Genomic DNA, 20,980 nt, shown 5'->3' on the forward strand with positions numbered 1-20,980 from the left:
ATGAATTCTACCATAACGTTTTGGTAGTAAACTTCCTTCATATTTTCGGTTCTCGTAGTGTTTGAAAGGGAGTTGCCGAGGCTTATTGAGAATACAAGTTAAATACTAGCTTGTTTTTCTATTTCTCTTACAGTATGCTTTATTATTATTCTTATTCAATTTTATCTTTTGAAACATACCAATGGTTCTAAAACACAGAAACTGGTACGAAGGATCACCTTGTTTTTTCTCAGGCTTCACATATGCTAGGAGTGCTTTACTGGCTAGAAATTCTTGTCAACTGTATTGATAGATTCTCTGAGTAAAACACAGACGTAAAAGAGAAGCACGTCTTATACATCTAAGTATTCCTCTGTTCTGCAGATGTAGCAGTAGATACCTCTAACAGTAACATTTAGCTGTGACTGTGCAAAGTGCTTCTGCCATTTCCTTCGTTTTCCTCCCTCATTTGTACAGACATTTGCCATCTGCTGCATATAGTCACGGTTGTACAACCTGTATTCTGGCAGTACAACATGATACCATGTCTGATTTCTTAAATAACTATATAAAGCCACCATAAAAGCTCTGTTTTCCTTGTATTGCCATATTTTGGCTGAACGAGGATCTGTGGAAAAAAGACGTCAGTGAAGCGTTAATTTCAAAAGTGACATGGTTAAAAGTGTTCAATAATGACTATTCTTAGGTAGGAGAAAAAACGCATTTTGTTTATTTATTTCATTGACTAGTTGGCCTTTCCAGAGGGTATTAATGCAGGGCTTCATCTAGATATACATTTCCGGGATAACATTCGCTCTCTATAACTACTTGAAGGGAGGTTGTGGTGAGATGGGGGTCAGCCTCTTCTCCCACGTAACTAGCTGGGAATGGCCTCATGTTGCGCCAGAAGAGATTCAGGATGGACGTTAGGAAATACTTCTTCTCTGAGAGAGTGGTCAGGTGCTGGAACGGGCTGCCCAGGGAGGTGGTGGAGTCACCGTCCCTGGAGGTGCTCGAGAAACATGTAGATGTTGCACTAAGGGACATGGTTTAGTGGGAAATATTGGTGATAGGTGGATGGTTGGACTGGATGATCTTGGAGGTCTTTTCCAGCCTTGGTGGTTCTATGATCAGTGGTCCTAAACCTAGATAGACACTGCTATTGCTTATTTTCTTTTTGGAGGAATAGAAGTTGTGGAAAAGCTGCCGCTTTATTACTTAGTTTTAAATATTGTAGCTATTAATAAGAATGGTTTCAGTTAACGTCACTCAGTCTAACCAACTGAAGCAAAATGTGCCCCTGGAAAATGGTGCTATAAAGGTCACTGCATGTGAAAGAAAGCTAACCAACAGCCTGCTGCATGATGTCATGATATGGAACACTGATAAAACCAGGACAACTTCCTTATAAGAGTACAAATATTATAAAACAGTGTCAGTTAATTCAGTGTCTCAAGATCTCTATCCTGTATGAAAATATCTGGCCTCATTTATTCCTTAGGAACCGGAACTTTGTCCTAATGATAACTGCTTTTTCCTGTGCTAGAACTTGGATTTGGGGACTTTTAAGCTTATTTATGTTAAACTTATATTTTTTTACATCTTCACTAGAAGAGGGACTCAGGAGTGCAGCTATAATGGTATTTACTTGGGGAGATCAGGCACTGATAGCCATCGTTGAGTCCAGATGGATGTGGTTAGTTGAAAAGTCTATGCTCAGGTGAAATACATTGCCCTGACCAAAACTTTGATTCAGAAAAGTTTAAAAAATTTTCCTGGAAAAAAATTGTAAGGTGAAGAATTTTGTGTAAAAATTATTTCTGTTCTGTGACTCTGGCAGTGTTATAAGTTAGGTAAGTTTGAGCCTCATGCTGCGTTACGTTACACTGATTTTAAAAAATGTGGCTCACAGAACCAAAGCATCTTGTGTTTTCAGTATTCGGTAGAAATTTGCAAGGTCAGAAAGTGGTGTTGAATGGATTTTATTCTTTGAAATATGTTATAAAATGTGAAAAAAGTAAATTTTTTGCAAGGATAAAACTGCATCAGGAGGCCATGTTTTTCTGTATAAAATCACCTGAAATTGTCTACGTAAGTGAATTGCAAAAGTGATACAGGTAGTGAGTAACACTGATATTCTGCTGGCAATGGTGGCACACATCCTAGGAACTCCTGTAGTTAATCAGTACAACAAACACTCCTCAGATTTTCTTTCTGATGGACATCGATACGATGTTCTTTGGTCAAGCACATCTATACATTGACCGAGTTAGAAGATGGGCAGGAGTTCAATCTTTTCTGCCCAGTCAGGATACTTCATTAAAATATCATGAACTTGGATTTTGATTTATACAAAGAAGAAGCACATGAAACACTTTAGGCATGATGAAGCAGCAATTTGATTCTGTAGCCCTCTAACAAAGTACATCTCCACATTTTCTCCCCACGTCTCACTTCACTTAGTTTAGCACCCTTCCATGTCTCATCATAATAAGTGTCCCCAGAGGCAAAGGAGCTCTGTGTCTTATTAACGGTTTGCAGCAGAGCTCACCGGAAAGGCAGGCTTGAGCAGCTACTAGTACTTGTATAACAGACTCCATTAGGAGGCCCCAGGAAAAGAGAGAGGCAAATTTCTGACATTTGGAAAAGCTGTGCAGTCCCTGAATTGCAGATGCACTAGTTTCTGGAAGACAGCAGTCGTTTTGCCACAACTCTCCATGTTTCTTGTGAGAACTAAAAGGATATGTAGTAGGAAAAATAATTAGGTGGCATTGTGCTACCTGGGCAGTACTGTTACTGGTTCTCTTAGTCGCTATGTCAAAACAATTTGGCTTGGTATAACCTAACATGAAAACTTTGGCAAATTTATCTTTTCTAGGGAGGTAAGATGGGACTTCCAAAGTATACAGCTACTGTGAACCACAGACTTGCAAAAAATATGTATTGGAAAAGACCTCAAGAGGGCTCTTGCATTTTGAAGCTCTAGGAGAGGATCAATTGTACCTAGGAAATTAAATTTTTCATTATCTTCATTTATTATAGACTTTCTTGATACATAATGTAAACTTCCATGCCACTGTTTTTTAAGTCCTTCACTGAATATCCAGTACAGACAAAAACAGTTTAATCCCTGCCTCTTTGCAGATAGCTGATATAGATGAATGTTATCAGGTGTTCACTTGGCTTTCTATTCTTCAGACTTAGGAACCTCAATTCCTGAAATTCCCAATTCTATCTTTTTTTTTTTTTTTGAGGGGGAGTTCTTTCTTTTTTTTTTCTAGACCTCTGTCCATTTTCTGCATTCTTCCCTGGACTCTCTCCTGTTGGTGTGCCTTCTTCTAGAACAGTTTTCCTTGCAACAGGACACAATGCTGCTGTTTGCTCTGCTAATCATAAGTAGAATGGGAGGATTCTCTAATGTATCCTACAAACAAAAAAGTTTATCTTCCTAATATACAATTTGCTTTCTTTTAGTAGTATCACTTTACTTAAAAATGTGTAGCTTTAGACCGGCTACGAACTCTCATAGCCCTTTTTGACAGAATGGCTGCTTAAGTGGCATTGGTAATTGCCAATCCTGCATCTTTACAAAGTATTAGTCCAACTCAGGACCTCCTACTTGTAAAGACAAGTGCATTGCACTATTTTTTTTTTCCTCTTACAATCTTTCTCTTGTTTGCCAAGAGCATTCTGAATTTAACACATCGTGCCATGGGTTTGTTATTCATTTAGGCTTAGTGTTTTCTACAAGGTTGAAGGATCATTCCTTTATCCGTCATTAATGAAAACATACCTGGCATCTCATTGATTATTTTCTTTTTCAGTTTGACAATAAATGATGAAAAATGAATCATAAAAGCTGCTTTTCCTAGGTAGTTTTGCATTCTATCTAAAGTTCCTTCACTTTGATTTGTAATTTACTTACAAAAATGTTAGCAATCAATATCAATAGCATTAAAATTGAAACACATTGTATGATCTGCTTCTCCTGTATTTGAGACCTCTTGTCCTTTTATAGAAAGTGTACTGCTTTATATTTTTGGCATGTTGGCTACTAGCTTTTAAAATTATCTCTAAACCTTTTATGAATAATTTCTTTTGTTATTAATTCCCGTACTTTTCCAGAATTGATCTCTTTCTCATTTCTTGGCTTTTAAAAAATGAGCATTGTGTTCAGCTCCTCACAATTTTCTCATGTGACTTTTGTGAATTTTCAGAGAGGAAGCTAACAGCTCTAAACTTGCTTCACTGTGTTCTCAAGGTGTCCTCCTGTGCAGTTCCTCAGGCCTGGCCTTCACTATAGAGGGAATTAATTTCACCAAAATTTAGCTACCTATATAATAGCCATCTGTATCTGTGCTGGGGTTGAGGTTCCTGTCGTAGTTGAGGGAGACTTGATCAGTACAGTCAATGATCAATAAAGAGCTCTTGTGGAGATATGCTGTAGAGACCTACCTGAGATTGAGGTGAGTTGCAGTCTTTCTAAATTATTCTCAGACCTGTTGTTTTCCTGTTTTAGGAAGATTTATTCATACTGAGTTTAGTCATAAGATTACAGATCACCCCTTATGAAAAGTGATGCTCAATGTACTTTAGCCTCCTGTATGCGATCTATCACTGTTTTTTTTTCTTTTCCTTTTCATTACAGATTTGTCTTCTTGCTGTCTCGTACATCTGTTGCTTTTGACAGTTAAATTTGTGCTTTATCCTTTCTAACTTTTTTCATTATCTCTTGTCCTTAGCAGTTTGATGTGGTTTCCACTTTCTGTACATTCCCTTCTTGTGTTTCAGGTCATTAAAGACCATGTTGCTTAGCCAAGTCGGTCTCTGACCATACTTCCTATCCTCCTACTGTGTGGAATTGTTTGTGCTTGTACCCTAAACATCATTTCTTTAAGCACCTGCCAACTCTACTGAATTCCTTCTGCCTTAGCTATGTTTCCCTTGAGAAATTACCTGCCGTATCCCAGGGTATATTATAGTCTACTCGGATAGAGTCATTGGGTTTGAATTGCTGTTCCTCTTGTTCCTCATCTAAAAATAATGTGCATTATCACACCACAGTTGTTCTCAACCAGATTACCTTTACCCTCATGTTCCCAACTATCCTCCCTCTTGGTTGCTTAGCAGGCAGACTCTTGGCAGGCTGCTTTTGAAGCACTTGGCAGGCTCTGAAAGCTGCTGTAGACCAGACACAGGGGATGGTTAAATGCTGTTCATTACACCCAGAGACAAACAGAGCACACAGCTTTGTAATATACAAATTGAGATGATCACCTAAACATTCAAAAGGAAACAATCCCATCATTTAGCTGAGTATTCAATCAAAAAGAGGATAAATACATATGCAGAGTGTTTCAGATGCTTCCCCTGGGAAGGCATCTGTGGGGATACAGAAGCACCTTGCCTGGCCTGGAGTCCAGGTAAGAAGAATATAAAACCTTTCTTGCTTTTCTTTGCAGACTCGGGCGTAAAATGAAATAACGTGTCTCTTTGACCTGCTTTTTCCTTCTCTGAGTCTTGTTCTACTTTTTCATTCCTCTGAGTGGTGGTAATCTCCACTGAGATTGTCTGATTGGTTAGTAAAATTGGATTGTTGGTCACTTTTCATGTTACCTTGATTTTCATGGTGTAGCCAAATCTGTGCCAAGGAAGACTTCTTTGAGTTGTTTTTTATCTTTTTTTTTTAATTTGTATTTAGAAATTACCATAGAATCTCAGTAAATAAACTGGGACATTATTTAGCTTTTGAAATCATACCGTGATGAAGTACATCTACACAGGGGTTTTAAAAGTCTATTTTTCATTCTGTTACCTCTCCCAAGAACAGGGAAGTTGAAAGCGCAGCTAAAATTCGATGCTACGGGGATTCTGGTGTCTGAGAGAAGGGCTTTCATTCATTTTCTGGCTTTGCTAAGGGTAATATGCATCTTGACTCTTCTCATTTCAATACAGTTTACAGTTGCATAGGATTTTGTCAAATTTCAAGTGTTCAAGCGGAAATTTTCCATGCTGGATATCTGCCTAAGGATATTATTTTTTATAAAAGCCTTTCAGCAAAAATAGCTTATAGCCTTTTTATACAGGCTGTTTTGAAAACTGATCTTTTTTTGTCACATCGAGTGGTTCTGGTAACCTTTCCTCTGAGAATTTCAGGTACTTTGCAGATGTTGGAAAAAGCATTTAAAAATGAGGTTAAGGAGATTCCTCTTGTATATTCTCAGTGAAATCTCTGCTGGGTTGAAGTGGCATAGGGAAATAAACTGAGAAGTAAGCCACCCAATTTAAATAGCAAGGTAAGCATGAGCAAGATGTTTTTGGAAAGTGCTGAGGATAACGGGCAAAATAGATTCAAAGAATGAAATCAGTGCAAAGAAACTGCCTTGAAAGGCAGTGAGAAAATTGGTGTGGGAGGGAATGGAAAGGAAAATGTGTCATTTTAGTTTGGGAAATACTAAATTTGCTAGAAAAGCTAAAGAACAGCATGGGATGTGCTGAGTGCAGAGCTCAGAAGTGAGAAGTGGTGAGGCTGTGTAGGAGGCTTGGAAGAGGAAGGAGAGACAGATCTGAAGAGATGGGCTCAGAAGTGTTGGGGGGGGGGGGGCTGTAAGATCGACTGGGGAGGTTAAGGGAGGAGTTTGGCAGTTAGAGCAAGCAAAGACCTTGCTCATGCATGGGGAAAGCTGAACATCGACATCAGGGTGAGAGCCGATGGGCATCTGGAAAGCTGGAAACCAGGATTTGCAAATTGACAGGGAACGATATGAGGAAGCCTTTTGGAGGTGAGGTGAGGATTTGCTGAGACAGGGTTAAAAGCTTGAGGACTGGAAACAGGGACTGGGGAATAAGGGGGGCCCACCAGGGCTGGTGGCTGAGGAAGAATCACTGGTGCCTGCACAAATACTTGTCCAGGAGGGGAAGGCAGTGCTGGATTACTGCTGGGGAGTGGAGTGCAAGCAGGTGGGGTTTTGGGTTCCAGAAGTGGAAGACTCTGGGCAGGTCATGCTGATGGAGACGATGGGAGAAGCAGGGGGAAGCTGTGCTAGGGACCACTCTCCACCAGTGACAGGAATGACATCCAACATGCCTGAATCTCACCATTTTGTTGCTGTCAGCAGACAATTCTGATGATCTTGGTTCTCATCCTTGCCAACCCCAGGTTTGTTCAGAAGATAACGTGCTGCACTGTTGGTTATTCTGTCAGAATGAATACCAGAAGACTGATCAAGGGAGATAAATTATTCACCACTGACAGTGATTTTTGTGCATAGTGTTATGATGCTGCATTAAGACTTTTTTTCAATAGCTTTTCAGAGCGCTTTTTTTTTTAAAGAAACATGGTATTATGCTCAATTTGGCATTTAGTTCACAGGTGATGGATGTGCTCTTGGGATACTCTAGGGCTGTGCAGTAGGTTTCCTGCTATCTACAGCAAAAGAGGAAAAGGGGGAAGTTTTGCTGTGAATCAGGAAACAATTTTTACGATAATAGTTTGAATTATTTGCTAGAATATTCTCATGTAGTTTGGGGCACCCACCTTTTCAGAGAATTTGAGTGATGGTCTGTTCTCCATTTTCTGGGTACCCAAGCAGGCTCTGGAACCATATTTGCAGCTGTTCCGAGCATACCTGTAACTGGAACAGCGAGACTATTTTGAACTTAGAGTGTACTGTTATGTTAAATACTCTGAAATGTCAGGTCTTTAGTTTCAAGATTGTGATGCCTAAAACTAGAAGATGTTTTCATCTTATGCTGTCTGTGATTTCCTTTAATCCTATGATTTCCTAACTTCTTGATACTTCATGTGCCATAGTGCGTGATGTAAAAACACATTTCATGAAAACCAATTAAAACGACCTTTCTACTGAATGGCTTATCCTGAAATACAGAAGAGACCAGAAAGGAAAGGAAAAATAGGCCTGGATTTGTGTAGAAAGAGAGACAAATGAATACACACAGTTTTGTCAATTTGAGTCAGGCTATTTCATGAGAAGAGATTATTTCTTGAAAAGAGTAGGCACACCAATCATAGAATGCCAGTGTATGGACTTGTACGTGATTCCTGTAGAGGAGTCTTGGAGGGAGAACAAAAAATAGAGTTGGAGGGCATGAGAGTAGAGGTATGGTTTTGAATAAAATGGTATTGCACCTTGAAAGTGAGGATTCTAGAACGGTAGGAGCAGTTGGAGGAGATAGGAACAAAAAAGGAAAGCAATTTTAGCAGGGACCCTTTATATACACTGAAGTGTAAAAAGAGGAAAAGATATCATGATCGTCATCAGTTATGGCATACCAGTGGAGGGAATACAAGAGGGATATAGCTAGATGAACAACAGCCAGAAGTCTGACTGGGGGCTGTGTGTTAAGTGGCAGGAGCTGTTGAATAAAGTGCTGGCTATGCTATTCCATGTGAAATGGAGGGAATGAGTGAGTCAAGTTTACCTAGGGGGTTGAAAAGCTGGGAGAGGTTGGTAGACCTGAATGGCAAGGCAAGCATTGCTATTACCAACAGTGAATGAGAAGAAAAATATGAGAGGGGGCTGTGAGACACACAAGAAGCCAAAGACCTAGTAACTGGTATAATAAGAAACACAGAGGGAATTTATGAGGCCCGATGTCCCATTGAACAAGCATGCACCATCTTCTAAGCTTCTATACTCTTTTTTCCTTTTCTTCCTCCCTTGCAAGTCCCTTAGGCTCATTTAGATTTCAAAGTGGAAAAAGTAGTTGCTCTCCCATGACTTGTACTGCAGTGGTTTAAGTGGCAATTGATACGTACTGGGATTTTGAATTAATGGTTTACATAAGAAGGTCCAACAGCCATTATCAGGTAGCCACGCAGAAGGCGTAAATCTTGCTCTCACGTGGTCTACCAGGTCCTGAGAGTACAAACAGGGCCCTGACTAACCTTGCATACTCACAGGGTGCCCTCCACCCTGCCCAGGGCCACATCAGCAACCCCTGGGCCATCAGCCCCTGCCCCAGCAAGGCTGCAGAAGGGCTGGACTCCAGCTCCCCAGAGCCCTGCTTGGCCATAGGCCCTGTTCAGCCACCCCCACCCTTGGGACCTTGTCACCATGGCCCTCTCTGATGATCCTACTTGCTGAACCTGGCCACCAACTCCAGGTCTTTGGTGTTCAGAGGCAGTGGGGGTGGGTCCTGGCTGGTGAGGCCCTGCCATGCTGGCCATGTTGTTATTGCATCTGGCTCCCAGCTGCCCATCCCTGTGGGAAAAGCCGTCCTTCACTGCTCCTTGATAATATCTTCTTTGATATTTGTTCTTCTCCATTTTCACTGAATTACTCTTTGTGTCTTTTCTGCCCCCTTTCTCAGGCTCCCTTTCCCACAGCATCTTTTGAGCAGGCTGCAGAGTGTTTCTATTTCCCATGGCCCCAGTTCCTCCAAGCATCCTCACGTTGCAGCTCCCTGACTCTCTGGGATTTTTTCTGTCAGACTCTGCTGGATTTTTCCGTGTCCTCTTTTTTTCTTCCTTGCTTTGGTTCTTTTCATCCCCAAATTGGCTTTTCTTTTTGCTTGCTCTTTTGTGTGGTGGTTGGTAACAGTTTTAACATACTGGCAGCCTGACTGGTGTTGGCATCCTGGAAAAGAAGGATTTTGAGGAGTGATTTTAAGTAAAAAATACACTCAATTTCTAGGTGTTTCAGAAACTTCTTCCTGAAAAGGAAGGCAACAGGGGAAAAAGCAGAAACTGTTTATTGGCAGGGATTAATGGTAGCAGGGGCTAGTGATACAGATGATTAGAAGATAAAGTTGAGCTTTGAATTCTGTATGAGAAATGGCAAGTTAAGAAAAGTCTTTGAAGACAAAACAGGCAGATGAAATGGAGAAGGAGAAGCTACTAGACATAAAATGGTGATGTAATGAAAATAACAAACAGCTTAATGATGGCATTGAGGAAAGTAGAATTGCAGCTGCTGAGGCCAGGAGGAAACCTGGTACAGTGATGAAGGTCTGGTATGACAACAGCAGAGAATGAGACTTAGCTATGCGTGCGTGCTAGAAATTGTGACATTGTATCTGCCTCACTGCAGTGAAGTGTACTTTTCTGTAGGGTTTCCTTGTCAGCCTCTTCCTCAGTAGTCTACATTCCAGGTCCTATGTTGTCCCCTCACTGAGTTTGTACCTGTTCTTATATAGCACAAGCAAGTGACAGATTCTGCACCTGAGACAGGGCAATCCTGGATATATGTGAAGACTGGGACAGGAGGCTGGAGAGCACCCTTGCAGAAAGGGATCTGGGGGTTCTGGTTGATGGCAAGTTGAATCTGAGTCAGCAGCGTGCCCTGGCAGCCAAAAGGGGTGTACCAGGCCAGTGCTGCCAGCTGGGCAAGGGGAAGAATTGTCTTGCTCTGCTCTGTGCTATGCAGCCTCTCCTTGTGAGCACTAGGTGCAGTTCTGGGCACCACGATATAGGATAAAAAACTTTAGGAGAATGTCCAGAGGAGTACTATGCAGGTGGTTCAGAGTCTAGAGGGCAAGAAATATGAGGGCTAGTTGAAGTCACTTGGTTTGTTCAGCCCAGAGAAGGGGAAGCTGAGGGGGGGCCTCATGGCAGCCTACAGATTCTCATGAGGGGAACGGAGGAGCAGCACTGATCTCTGCTCTCTAGTGACAGTGACAGGACTCGAGGGAAAAGCATGGTTGTGCATCAAGGGAGAGTCAGGCTGGGTGTTAGGGAAAGGTTCTCCACCAGAGGGTGGTGGGCATGGAATAGGCTCCCCAGGGCAGTGGTCATAGCCTGAAGCTGCCAGAGTTCAAGAAACATTTGGACAACATTCTTAGAAATATGACTTGAATTTTGGCTGATCCCACATGGAGCTGGATCAGATTGTTCTTTGTGCAGTGAGCCCTTGGCTGTTTGCAGCCTGCTGAAATTTCCTAAGCCACTAATGATTCTCCACATCATGGAAAAGAGAAGCCTGCCTGCAGAGGCTTCTGTTGCTAGTCTCCCTTCCTCCTGTCCATCCATAACAAGTTCAGGGGGAATGGGAAGGCTATGGATTTGAGTGATCAAGGGGCATACTCAGAACTGCGTCCAGCAAAGCTTGTTTGTCCTGTTAATCTTTTGTGCATCATCCTCTCCTCACCTGCTACGTACCTACGCACATATAGGTATGTATGTATTTGCATTTGTCTTTTCAAAGGGATTAGTAAGTAGAAAAGGCAACCTACCTGCTGAGAATGTTATCTGTTTACAGAGATTTTCCCTGCCTTCCAGTGACTGGCCCTATTGATACCTTTCTGCACCTGTGGCTTCAAATCTGTCACGAACACACGTAAGTATTGTTGGCCTTTTCATTCTCTTAATCTGAAAAGTCCCACTTATCATCTAGTGGAGTGCAGAAGATCACCCATATGCTCAGCTGTGGCCAAGGTCTGCCTTTGCCAAAAAGCTTGAGACACACCTATGCAAGTTTATCGCCTGGAGACTTTATATCCTTATCAACCTACTTGGTTAGTTTACTTGGAGCAAATAATATGCCAGTGTAACTATTATTAATATGTTTCTGAACTATATATATATTTGTATATATATGAACACATAGATGTGCGTATTGTTTAAAAATACTTAGGTTACTCTGAAAGTAATGCCTCCTACTTATTTCCATGGAAAATGTAACAGATACAAAGACCACATTAACATTATTTGATAGAGCAAGTTCTCAGCTACAAAATGCTATTTTTCAATGTAGTCACCACCACTAGCTATGCATTTGCACCAGCAATGAACAAGAACCTGCATGCCCCGCTCATAAAAATCCACATGGCCATCTGGAACGGGGCTTGTCTTTTGCTTCGCTGTCACCACTGCTGAAACGCATCACCCACTGCCTCACTGTGATAACATTCACTGTTTGGTCTCCATAAATATTCTGCAAGCATCAATGAATGTCAGTGGGTGCAGTTTTTTCCACATGGAGGAATGCTATTCCACATCTTTGCTTCATACGCACTTCCATATCAGACATCATTTTGTCAGACTGCCCCTCTGCTGCCTTCTGTCACACCGCAACAAAATGCAATGGAATGCTGGGAAGGTTCAACCTCTACTGCCATACCACCAACATCCACCTCTGGCGTTGTGGGCCGACATAATAAAACAGGAGGCATTACTTTTAAAGCAACCCTCATACATATGTGTATATGCACACATTGGATATTAGGCAACATTTCTTCTCTGAGAGAGTGGTCAGGCAGTGGAACAGGCTGCCCAAGGAGTTTGAGTCACTGTCCCTGGAGGTGTTCAAGAAAAGTGTAGATGTGGTACTAAGGGACACAGTTTGGTGGAGCTTTATTGGTGGTAGGTACACGGTTGGACTAGATGATCTAAGAGGTCTTTTCCAACCTTAATGATTCTATGATTCTAAGTCAATAGATCACATAGTGAAGGGAGAATTGACATGGAATTGAGAAAATGTTAAAAGTTGAAGATCAAATCCTATGTTTTCTTGTAGTCTTTACAGTGGTCTTTTGCAGCCAAGAAAATGCAAAAATATTGGCTAAATACTATAGCGCGTAAAAATGCTGCATTCATTTGCATAAATATTGCAACAATAATATATTAATATTATTAATAATAAATAATATATTAGTCATATTTAATAATAATAAATTGCAACAATTTAATGTAGACAGCAGTAAATAGTTAATATATGTGAATGTGCATTTGCTCATGTTGTTCATACTAAACTGTAAGAAAATACCGTGTTATTTTTGCTGTATCAGTCCTACAAAATCTAACCTGTATTATGTTTCCTTGTTGAAAAAAAGGCAGATTTCCAGTTTAGAGATACCTTCACCTTCCTTCCTGTGGAAATACTATGAACCCGAAGGCATTAATTTTCCTTCTCCCAAATTTTATTTTTGGGATATTTCTTTTTGGATTTTTCTGTAGGAGGCAAAAAAATCTAATGGGTGAGTAAAGAATTTACCAGCAAAACAGTTTCTAGAAGCAGGTCTGCCCTTCCCAAATGTGTTAAAATGTAATTATGAAGCCCAAGCAGGAAAAGCTGCTGTCAATCTGATAGCTGTCTTAGTAATGTATGAGAAGATACCCACAAAAAAAACCATTTGATATTAGAAGTGTTTGAGCACCAATCCTCCTTAGAGTAATATAGCTAACATGTTGACAGTTTTCATTTTAATGAACTTTTCACTAAGCGAGATAGTTTTATGCAAATTTGCTGTAGTGGAGTCAGATGACAACAAAGAAAAGACTGATTTTAACATCCTTTTTTGTTTATGTTTGTGGGGAGATAGACTTAAATAATTCTTAGATAATTACACAAAGAAAAGGCTTTGTGTATTTCACACTAACAGTTTAAACTTCTTCCTTAGTTGCAGATTCTTTTCCTGGTCCCACTGAAGATTGGTTAACAATTCAAAATGATCGCAGAACCACACTGGCTTCCATCTGCCAGAAGAACAACCTCATTAAATTAAGAAGTAAATTGGATTCTCATGTTGCAAGCCAGATTTTTGTGGAGCACAAACATAAATTTACCTACTGTGAGGTGCCCAAGGTAGGCTGCTCCAACTGGAAGAGAACTATTTTTATTCTCCAAGAAGGCCTGAATGTGGAAGCTTCTGAAATTGAGCATAACCACATTCACCAAACCTCACTGATCAAAAGGCTGAGTGCTTACCCTCCTGCCTTACAAGAGGAATTTCTAAACAATTACACCAAAGTGATGTTCACCAGACATCCATTGGAACGGCTGGTATCGGCTTACAGAGACAAGCTTCTGCACTCTGAGCCATACTATAGTATCACTGTTGCTAACCAGATTAAAGCAATGTTCAGGAAAAACAAAAATTCCTCTGAAAAAGTGAGTTTCCAGGAGTTTGTCAGCTTCATTACAGCAAAACCACCAAATACTCTTGATATTCACTGGAAACCAATGGTTCTGCTCTGTGATCCTTGCAACATTCACTATGATATTCTGGGCAAGTACGAAACTCTTGGGTTAGATTCTGAGCAAGTTCTGAAGGCAATTGGTGCACCAGAGAGCCTGCAGTACCCCAGCTTGAAGAGATATGGCTCAGAGAAACGAACTAATGGTGATATCACCTTGGAGTACCTCAGACAATTGAGCTCAGAACAAATTGAGAAGATAAAAGAATTATATCAGTTGGATTTTCTCTTATTCAACTATACTATGAAATATGAGAACTATTTTTCTCTGAAACGTTAATACAGTGAAAATTTTCATTTGTACAAAATGGGCTGAACTTGTCCTCACAGGTGCTTGATAGATGGATGGGTATATGACTGCTGATGAGATTTTACTGGTGTTTAGAGACATGATTTTATTCATCCTAAGCACTCTTATAACAAATCCCTGCCATGATCTGTAGTACAGTGCTTCACCTATATGGTATTTTTTTCTTTCTGATGATCATTGAGATATGTTTGCTTCCCAAAGACTGCTTGTAAAATATAGATTTTAGTCTGTTGGTAAGAGAAGAGAGAAAAGTGAAGAACGTTGTTTTTCACAATTAGTATTTTACAGCAATTTTTTAATAATTTTTTTTTAGAATAAGACATAAAGCAATAAATAATATACTTTAGCATTAAACCACTCTGTCTATACAAGCCTCAAACATGAATCCTGTGGGAAAGAAGCAAATAACTTTAGATATTTGAAACTGTGTTACAGAGAACTTAATACCTGATTATATTCCTCTCTGGCTCTTATAACAACAAGCCAGCCCCTTCCATCAAGCAGAGTAGTAAGCAGCAGTCCAGCCAGGGCTTCCTTTATGTGTCTTCAGAGTCTTCTGATTCTTTTTACCACCTTTGTGAGTATTATGATCTGATCTAAGAGGAAAGTCTAAAAAATATCTTCCATAGAGAAGTTAGAGGTACTTTCTAGACTGTACAATGGAGGTGGTGCAGGATCTGAATTTATAGTGGAAATGTGGCTCTGACCTATTCTTCAAAAGTACTTTGCAACCATCTAATTGGCCAGTCAACACAGGGGTGACACCATTTGGGCTTTTCACATCTGTGCCTGCTGGAGATCATGAGCCTTGGAGACTTACCTGAGTATGGTACTTAGGTGAAGGTAATATATTTGCTCTACCTGTTGCTTTCTCACCTCACAGAAAGGTGAATGCAAATTAACTGCAGAGTTATGGTGAGGGAAACAATGAAGCGTGTGGGAGAAGCCATGTAGAACATAATCCATCTCTTCCGCTCGTAGGTGGCTTTGGTTTTAAATCAAGGAGATTTGTTAAGTACTTTTGCCCTATTTTTTTTGAAACCTATTGCCTAGTGTCACTGAAAATTATTTACGATCATGTCAATTGTAACAATTTTCAGAAACTATCCATTAATGCCACCTTTAGGGGATGTTGATTTAAGGAGCAAACTTAAAATCTCTTAAATCCCTCTGTCAAATGCAGTTATTTCCTACCAGCTATGTCTGCAAATAAACAAAGACTGGCCAGCCTAGTCCTGGATCCAGTGATGGCTCACAGCTTATTACACAGAGAAGGACAAAATAATTTTGTTGCATTGGAGCCTACTAGCTGCATAGCCATTCCTGCCAGCAGAGTAGCCCACAGATAGAAAAAGGAGATTGGGAAAAGTGGATGTGATGGGATTTGAGTCATGAGAGTTGTGAGAAGAGCTCCTAGTGTAGTCAGTGGCATTCAGGGCTGGTCTACCCCAGAGGGAAGGTCAAGTGATATACTGTATATCAGCTGGAGAAAGTGAGACCGTGGGAAGAGGTAGAGGCAGAAGAAAAAGGTTTGCAGCCCTTCTCGATGGCAGATTGTATGTGAAGCCAGGATTGCAGTTCAATACGTCTGGCAGTTCTTGTATGGATGACTATCCCATAAATGGGACAGCTTTGACACGGGAAGGGATCCAAAGTAAGAAACCATGGCAAACTCAGCAAAACAACTTTAAAAAAAATAAAAATCTTGTGATTCTTTTCCGAGTGATTCATGGCTCTGGATCACCATATTTGGTGTCCCTACAGTCCTACTATCTCCCAATATTCATGCCTCTCTGGAAAGCCTGTACTTTGCATATTGGGTATTTTTAATTTAATTTAATTTTTTATTATTATTGTTTTATTTGTGCTGAATCAGAGGAAGCTGGAAACAATTCCCATCAAAGTTAAGTTTGCACAGAAGGATGTGGACTTTGTCTTTGCTGAATCAGATTCAGTGCCATCTCCAGCTATATGCTACTCCTATCTTTTGCCAGATTGTGCAGAGGAAAAAGAGGGAAAATAAGATTTGCTTGATAACTTGCTTCTGCATGATAAATCCTTCCAGAGCTGTAGGCTTCAGCACAGGTACTTCAATTTTCTGCCACCACCAGCCAGCCTAGGAAATATCTGATGGAATGATACTGATGAAGGTGTCTTTGCTTGTCAGTACTTTAGTGTTAACACTCCCCACCAGTTTCTTGCTGCTATGTGCAAGTGGCTTTCTATTCCTATTTCCTCTTTTACCCAGAATCGCATACATATTCTTCCTACAGTGATGACAGAAAATGGTTGGGTAATTCATTTGTCACCAGATACTAGTCAGTAACTAGGGGCTATTGATGCAGGAAAACCTCTGTAGCTATTCACAACAGACTTTCAGACTTTAGCATTTACCTCTATGCAAACTGTATGCAGTAAATTTCCAGGAACTGCTGGCTGCTGTAATTGTGTTTAGCATGTGTGGATCTCAACAACAACAACAATCGTGGAGGATGTGTGTGTGCACATACAACTTCAGATGTTTTAGAAGGAAGTAACGTACAAGAACAGTTGTGTATTATCAATACGAACAAAATGAGGATGATAGCTGAACTGCTGGAAAATAGGAAAAAACGGCCATTGCCTTATAAAGGCTGTAATAACATTGTCCTGCAGGTCTCTTTTCATGCTCAACCCAGCACAGTGCATTTCTATCTCTCAGCTTGCAAATAATTCACAACATCTCCTCCCTCCCAAGAGCTGCTGTTCAGTGAGGCAGGAGCACACAATAGCTCAGCAGTATTTCAGAGTTACTGAAAACAAAGGTGACTTGTTTTACACTGTCATTGGAGGCTGTGCCACTTTGTTTGTTCCCCAGGTGAACCGTAGGGCTCGTTTCACTAAATAGCTTTTTAAGTTCTCCAATTAAAGGACGTACCGTCATTTCATTCTTGGTACTGCAATATAATAAAAGTTGATGAAGGCTCTGGACCTTATCCTAATGAGCCTGCAAGAACTTTGAGGCACCTATACGCTTCATGGTGAAAAGGAGAAGACAATTACCTCTTGATGACCTGTGAGAGAGGTATCTTGCACTCTCCTCCCTACAAGTGTACTATCCAGAACAGAGGCTCTGAGCTGAACTGGCTTCTGCCTACGTTTGCAGGAGAAGAACATCTGGGGAACATCTTTCATTTCAGCTCTAACTCTGGGTGATGTTTTCCTGGGAGGCAGTTGGGTGCTTGCAGATGGGAACAAGGATGGAGGCAGCATGGAGGGGAGAGGGGCTCAGGTCCCAGAGTGGACTGGAAGGGGTAGAGGCCATAATACATCTTCTGATTTATCATTATGTTTGTCCGTGATACAACCATTGCTATGCTTTATATCTAATGACTGTAATAAATGGTAGCGAGTTGACGCATTCATCTATTTGTTCATCCTTATCAGTAACATCTGTTCTTAAAGAAAAGCCACAATGCTCAGGGCTGTTCCATCAAATCATAATATAGCTACAAGCTATTAGACAACAATAAATAAAAAGCCATTTGACTGTGCTTCAGTACATTAATATAATGTTGTCTCACAGGACTTTTAGAAGAGTTGGAAGAATTAGGAATTATTAATGGACATTCAAGTTTGGATAAAATATGAAGCTATGGTGGGAAATGAAGAGAAGCTAAAAAACTTGCGAAGTCAAATGCCGCTTTCCTTCAAGTCTTTGTGAAGGTATAACAGATCCAATAGTTGATTGATGTACATCTACAACAGAGACCATGTCATCAGTTATTTCCTTAAACCTACATTTCCTCCAATTAAAAAAAAAAATAGTATCAGCTATTCTGTCCTTTAAATAGTCTTAATTTTTCATACAATTTTGAATGCATCTTAACAGGCAACTGATGATTAGTGGTTTCTTGTTCAGAGAACTTCCCAAAACAGTGCTGCTGCCAACAGAATAAAAGATATCTACAGGTAAACAGCATGAGCAATGAAACTTCAGGTTCTTGCTGCTACACTGAGATATCCTCTGACCAAGGGGAAAACCAGGAAATTTTACCTGTGCAAGTCATTGCTCAGGTGACACAGCCCACAGCTGGGAGGTGACTGCTTCTGACTTTAGAATGTCAGTATGTCAAAAGATATTAATCTCTACAATCTCCAGTTTTCTTGTCTTGTCCCTATCATGATACTTCTTATCTCCCTCCCAGAATTATCTGCCAGAGCATGTTGTATGATTAAGAAAAAAAAGTTAATGTTATATAGCTTACATAAATTAAGCCAAACTTAATCAAAATAGATGGCTAATTTATCTGATAGAAGTGTCTGAAATTGAAGGAGGCCCACTTGGAAATTTTGATTTAATGTTGGATATACACAGGTGTACAGTTACTATGCTGCTTCTAATAAGAATTATTTTTACAGGGAAAGCACAAGTGATCATAAATCTCAGTCAGTACACTGATTAAAATTACAGTGAATCAGCAGATCCAAAATGAGCAATACATCACAGGATCAGGTCAGTGAAAAGAAACCAGCTTATCACAATTTCAGCACTACCTATGTGAGTGTCACCTTTGTTCACAGATACTAGCACACTTCTCTGTGCTGCGTTACATCTGACAGATCCTTCTGTAACTTCCCCTGGAGACATACCAGTGCTTAGTGTGATGGAAGGGCTTTTTCAAGAAGTCCAACTATTCTCTTCCAAAGAGATGTTGTTAACAAGCTTAGACATTGTTTTCAGTGTCTTGCCAAAAGTACAACAGTTCAGACATTGCTGGAGTTCAGAGAAGAGCTTAGCACAAGTACCTGAAGCCAGGTAAGCATATTCCAGTTTGTAACTCTGTGATTTGGCAGAAGTATGGGGAAAGCTTTTATACATATAAACCTATGACTAATATCCCACCTCACTGATTGTGTTGTCCTCTCCCACTTTTTCCCAGACTCCTCCACATTCACCTGATTTGCATGTGTGGACTCCTGCTGAGTTCCCCCAGCTGGGGGTCAGCAAGCAGGTGCTACAGATGCTGGTTTACTCAGGCACAGCTTGCCAGGTGCAAGTTGTTGGATGTATGGCAACAGTTCTCTTTGTGTAAGGGCACCTGCTCCACAAGTGAAATGTTCATATAAAGCGAGTTGTGATTATCAAGTGAAGGAATTTTTGAAACAATGTTTTCCCCCTGAAAATAGGTTTTTCAGGCAAGGGAGAAAGATAATTTGGGGCTCATCAGCACTATCAAGTCTCAGAGGCCTCTGTTAATTGTAAATCAAGAGATCCAGGAAACCCTCCTACATTAGGGTTGTCTTCCTCTTCAGGGTTGAATTCTGTTTACTTCCAGAGATTTGTTAAGACTTGTCACCAGTTGTTCCTATGTGATAAGGGCTCCCCTTGGAGAGCCACTTCTAGCTTTTGATAGGCATAGAAAAGTAAAATAATAAAGCTGGGAGGGAATCCACTTGACATCTGGCCATTAAAAACATTGATTCTGGGTTCATCTTGTTCCAGAAATACAGCATTATGTAAGAAGAACAAAGGAAAAAATCTGTTTTTTTGTTTGTTTGTTTGTTTGTTTTGTTTGTTTGTTTTTGCATTAGTTCATTAGATTCCTATCTGAAAAGCTGAGATTAACATTTTGGGTTTTTTGTTTGTCTAGAATTTTTTTGCCTTGCTGCATAGCAAGTACTGCTACAGGTAGAGCCCTTTAGTTTTTCTATTTTTAAACAAAGAGTCATAGCAATGTTTTTATTGGCAGTAGGGTTCTTGATGTGCCAAGCCAGATACCCATTTAGCTGTATAGCCCATCAGAATTTGGATTTATTCTATGAGTTCCTGCTACTCTTGTTTACACAGCATGTGATGCTCAGGAGTACCCTGTCTCACTGCTGGCAGTTGACTGCGTGATACACGTTAGGCATTTATTGCAGCCTCTGCCAAAGCTTTTTCAGTTTTACTTGTATCTGAAACAGGTTTTGCCTCCAAACTGCAGGTTTAGGAGTTTATGAGAATGTTCTGTCTTCCTAAAATTGTACAAATAAATAACAGCTTTGAAATACCTATTTAAACTACTTATTTTGTATGTAGGTTGTTCTGTACATTCTTTATATGAATTGAATTCTTGCAGTCTTAGAAAATAACACACATTGCAATTCCAGATTGCTTTTCTGGAAGCCAGATATACTACATTTTACCTTTTCTAAAAAGGCTTTTGTTGGAATTTCTGCGGGTCACAAAATCAGCATTCAGTGCTTTTCCACTGTGTGTGTATGTGTCATTGTTAACTCCCTTGAATCTCTTGTAATTTTTTTAATGTTTAATTGTTAACTCCCTTGAATCTTTCTGCAAAGTAATCCCCTAGAAGTCATAGAAAGTGAGCCTGAAATTGATTTCACGAGTCCATCCACTGGAGGCGTTCAAGGCCAGACTGGACGTGGCTCTGGGCAGCCTGGTCTAGTGGTTGGTGGCCGTGCACTTGGCAGGGGGGTTGGGACTTGATGATCTTTGAGGTCATTTTCAACCCAGGCCATTCTATGATTCTATGATTCTATGATCCATGCCAGAATTTGTTAGCTCTCTTTTGCTGGCTCATGGCACCAATGTCTCCTGCTAAGTTCCTGATTTTATCTCTCCGCCCTGCCACCTATTGCTGCCTGCAGCTAACTGACAAAGCTGTTTTTCAGCAGCTCATCAATCCCCTTTTCTCAGGATTTGCACCCTGGCTATGTTTCAGAGATATATTTTTTTTCATCTTCGCTGCTCTCATTTGAATTCTCCGCAG

The 20,980-nt window shown here is 40.4% G+C and overlaps 1 protein-coding gene across 5 annotated transcripts in view; it reads left to right on the forward strand.

Moving 5' to 3' along the window:
* Window positions 1–17,758, forward strand: part of LOC110402031 (carbohydrate sulfotransferase 9-like) — a 37,714-nt gene extending 19,956 nt beyond the window's left edge. For 2 of the 5 annotated variants that reach the window (XM_021403686.1, XM_021403685.1), the window contains exons 2-4: window positions 11,219–11,276; window positions 12,772–12,915; window positions 13,339–17,758. In XM_021403686.1, the coding sequence (XP_021259361.1) occupies window positions 12,822–12,915; window positions 13,339–14,195 (951 nt within the window). In that variant the 5' untranslated portion in view covers window positions 11,219–11,276; window positions 12,772–12,821 and the 3' untranslated portion in view covers window positions 14,196–17,758. Of the gene's footprint in view, window positions 1–11,198; window positions 11,277–12,771; window positions 12,916–13,338 lie in introns of all 5 variants that reach the window. The other 3 variants (XM_021403687.1, XM_021403689.1, XM_021403684.1) reach the window with 3 other exon arrangements.

The sequence above is a fragment of the Numida meleagris genome, chromosome 6 (assembly GCF_002078875.1).
Source record: "Numida meleagris isolate 19003 breed g44 Domestic line chromosome 6, NumMel1.0, whole genome shotgun sequence".
NCBI classification, from domain to species: Eukaryota; Metazoa; Chordata; class Aves; order Galliformes; family Numididae; genus Numida; species Numida meleagris.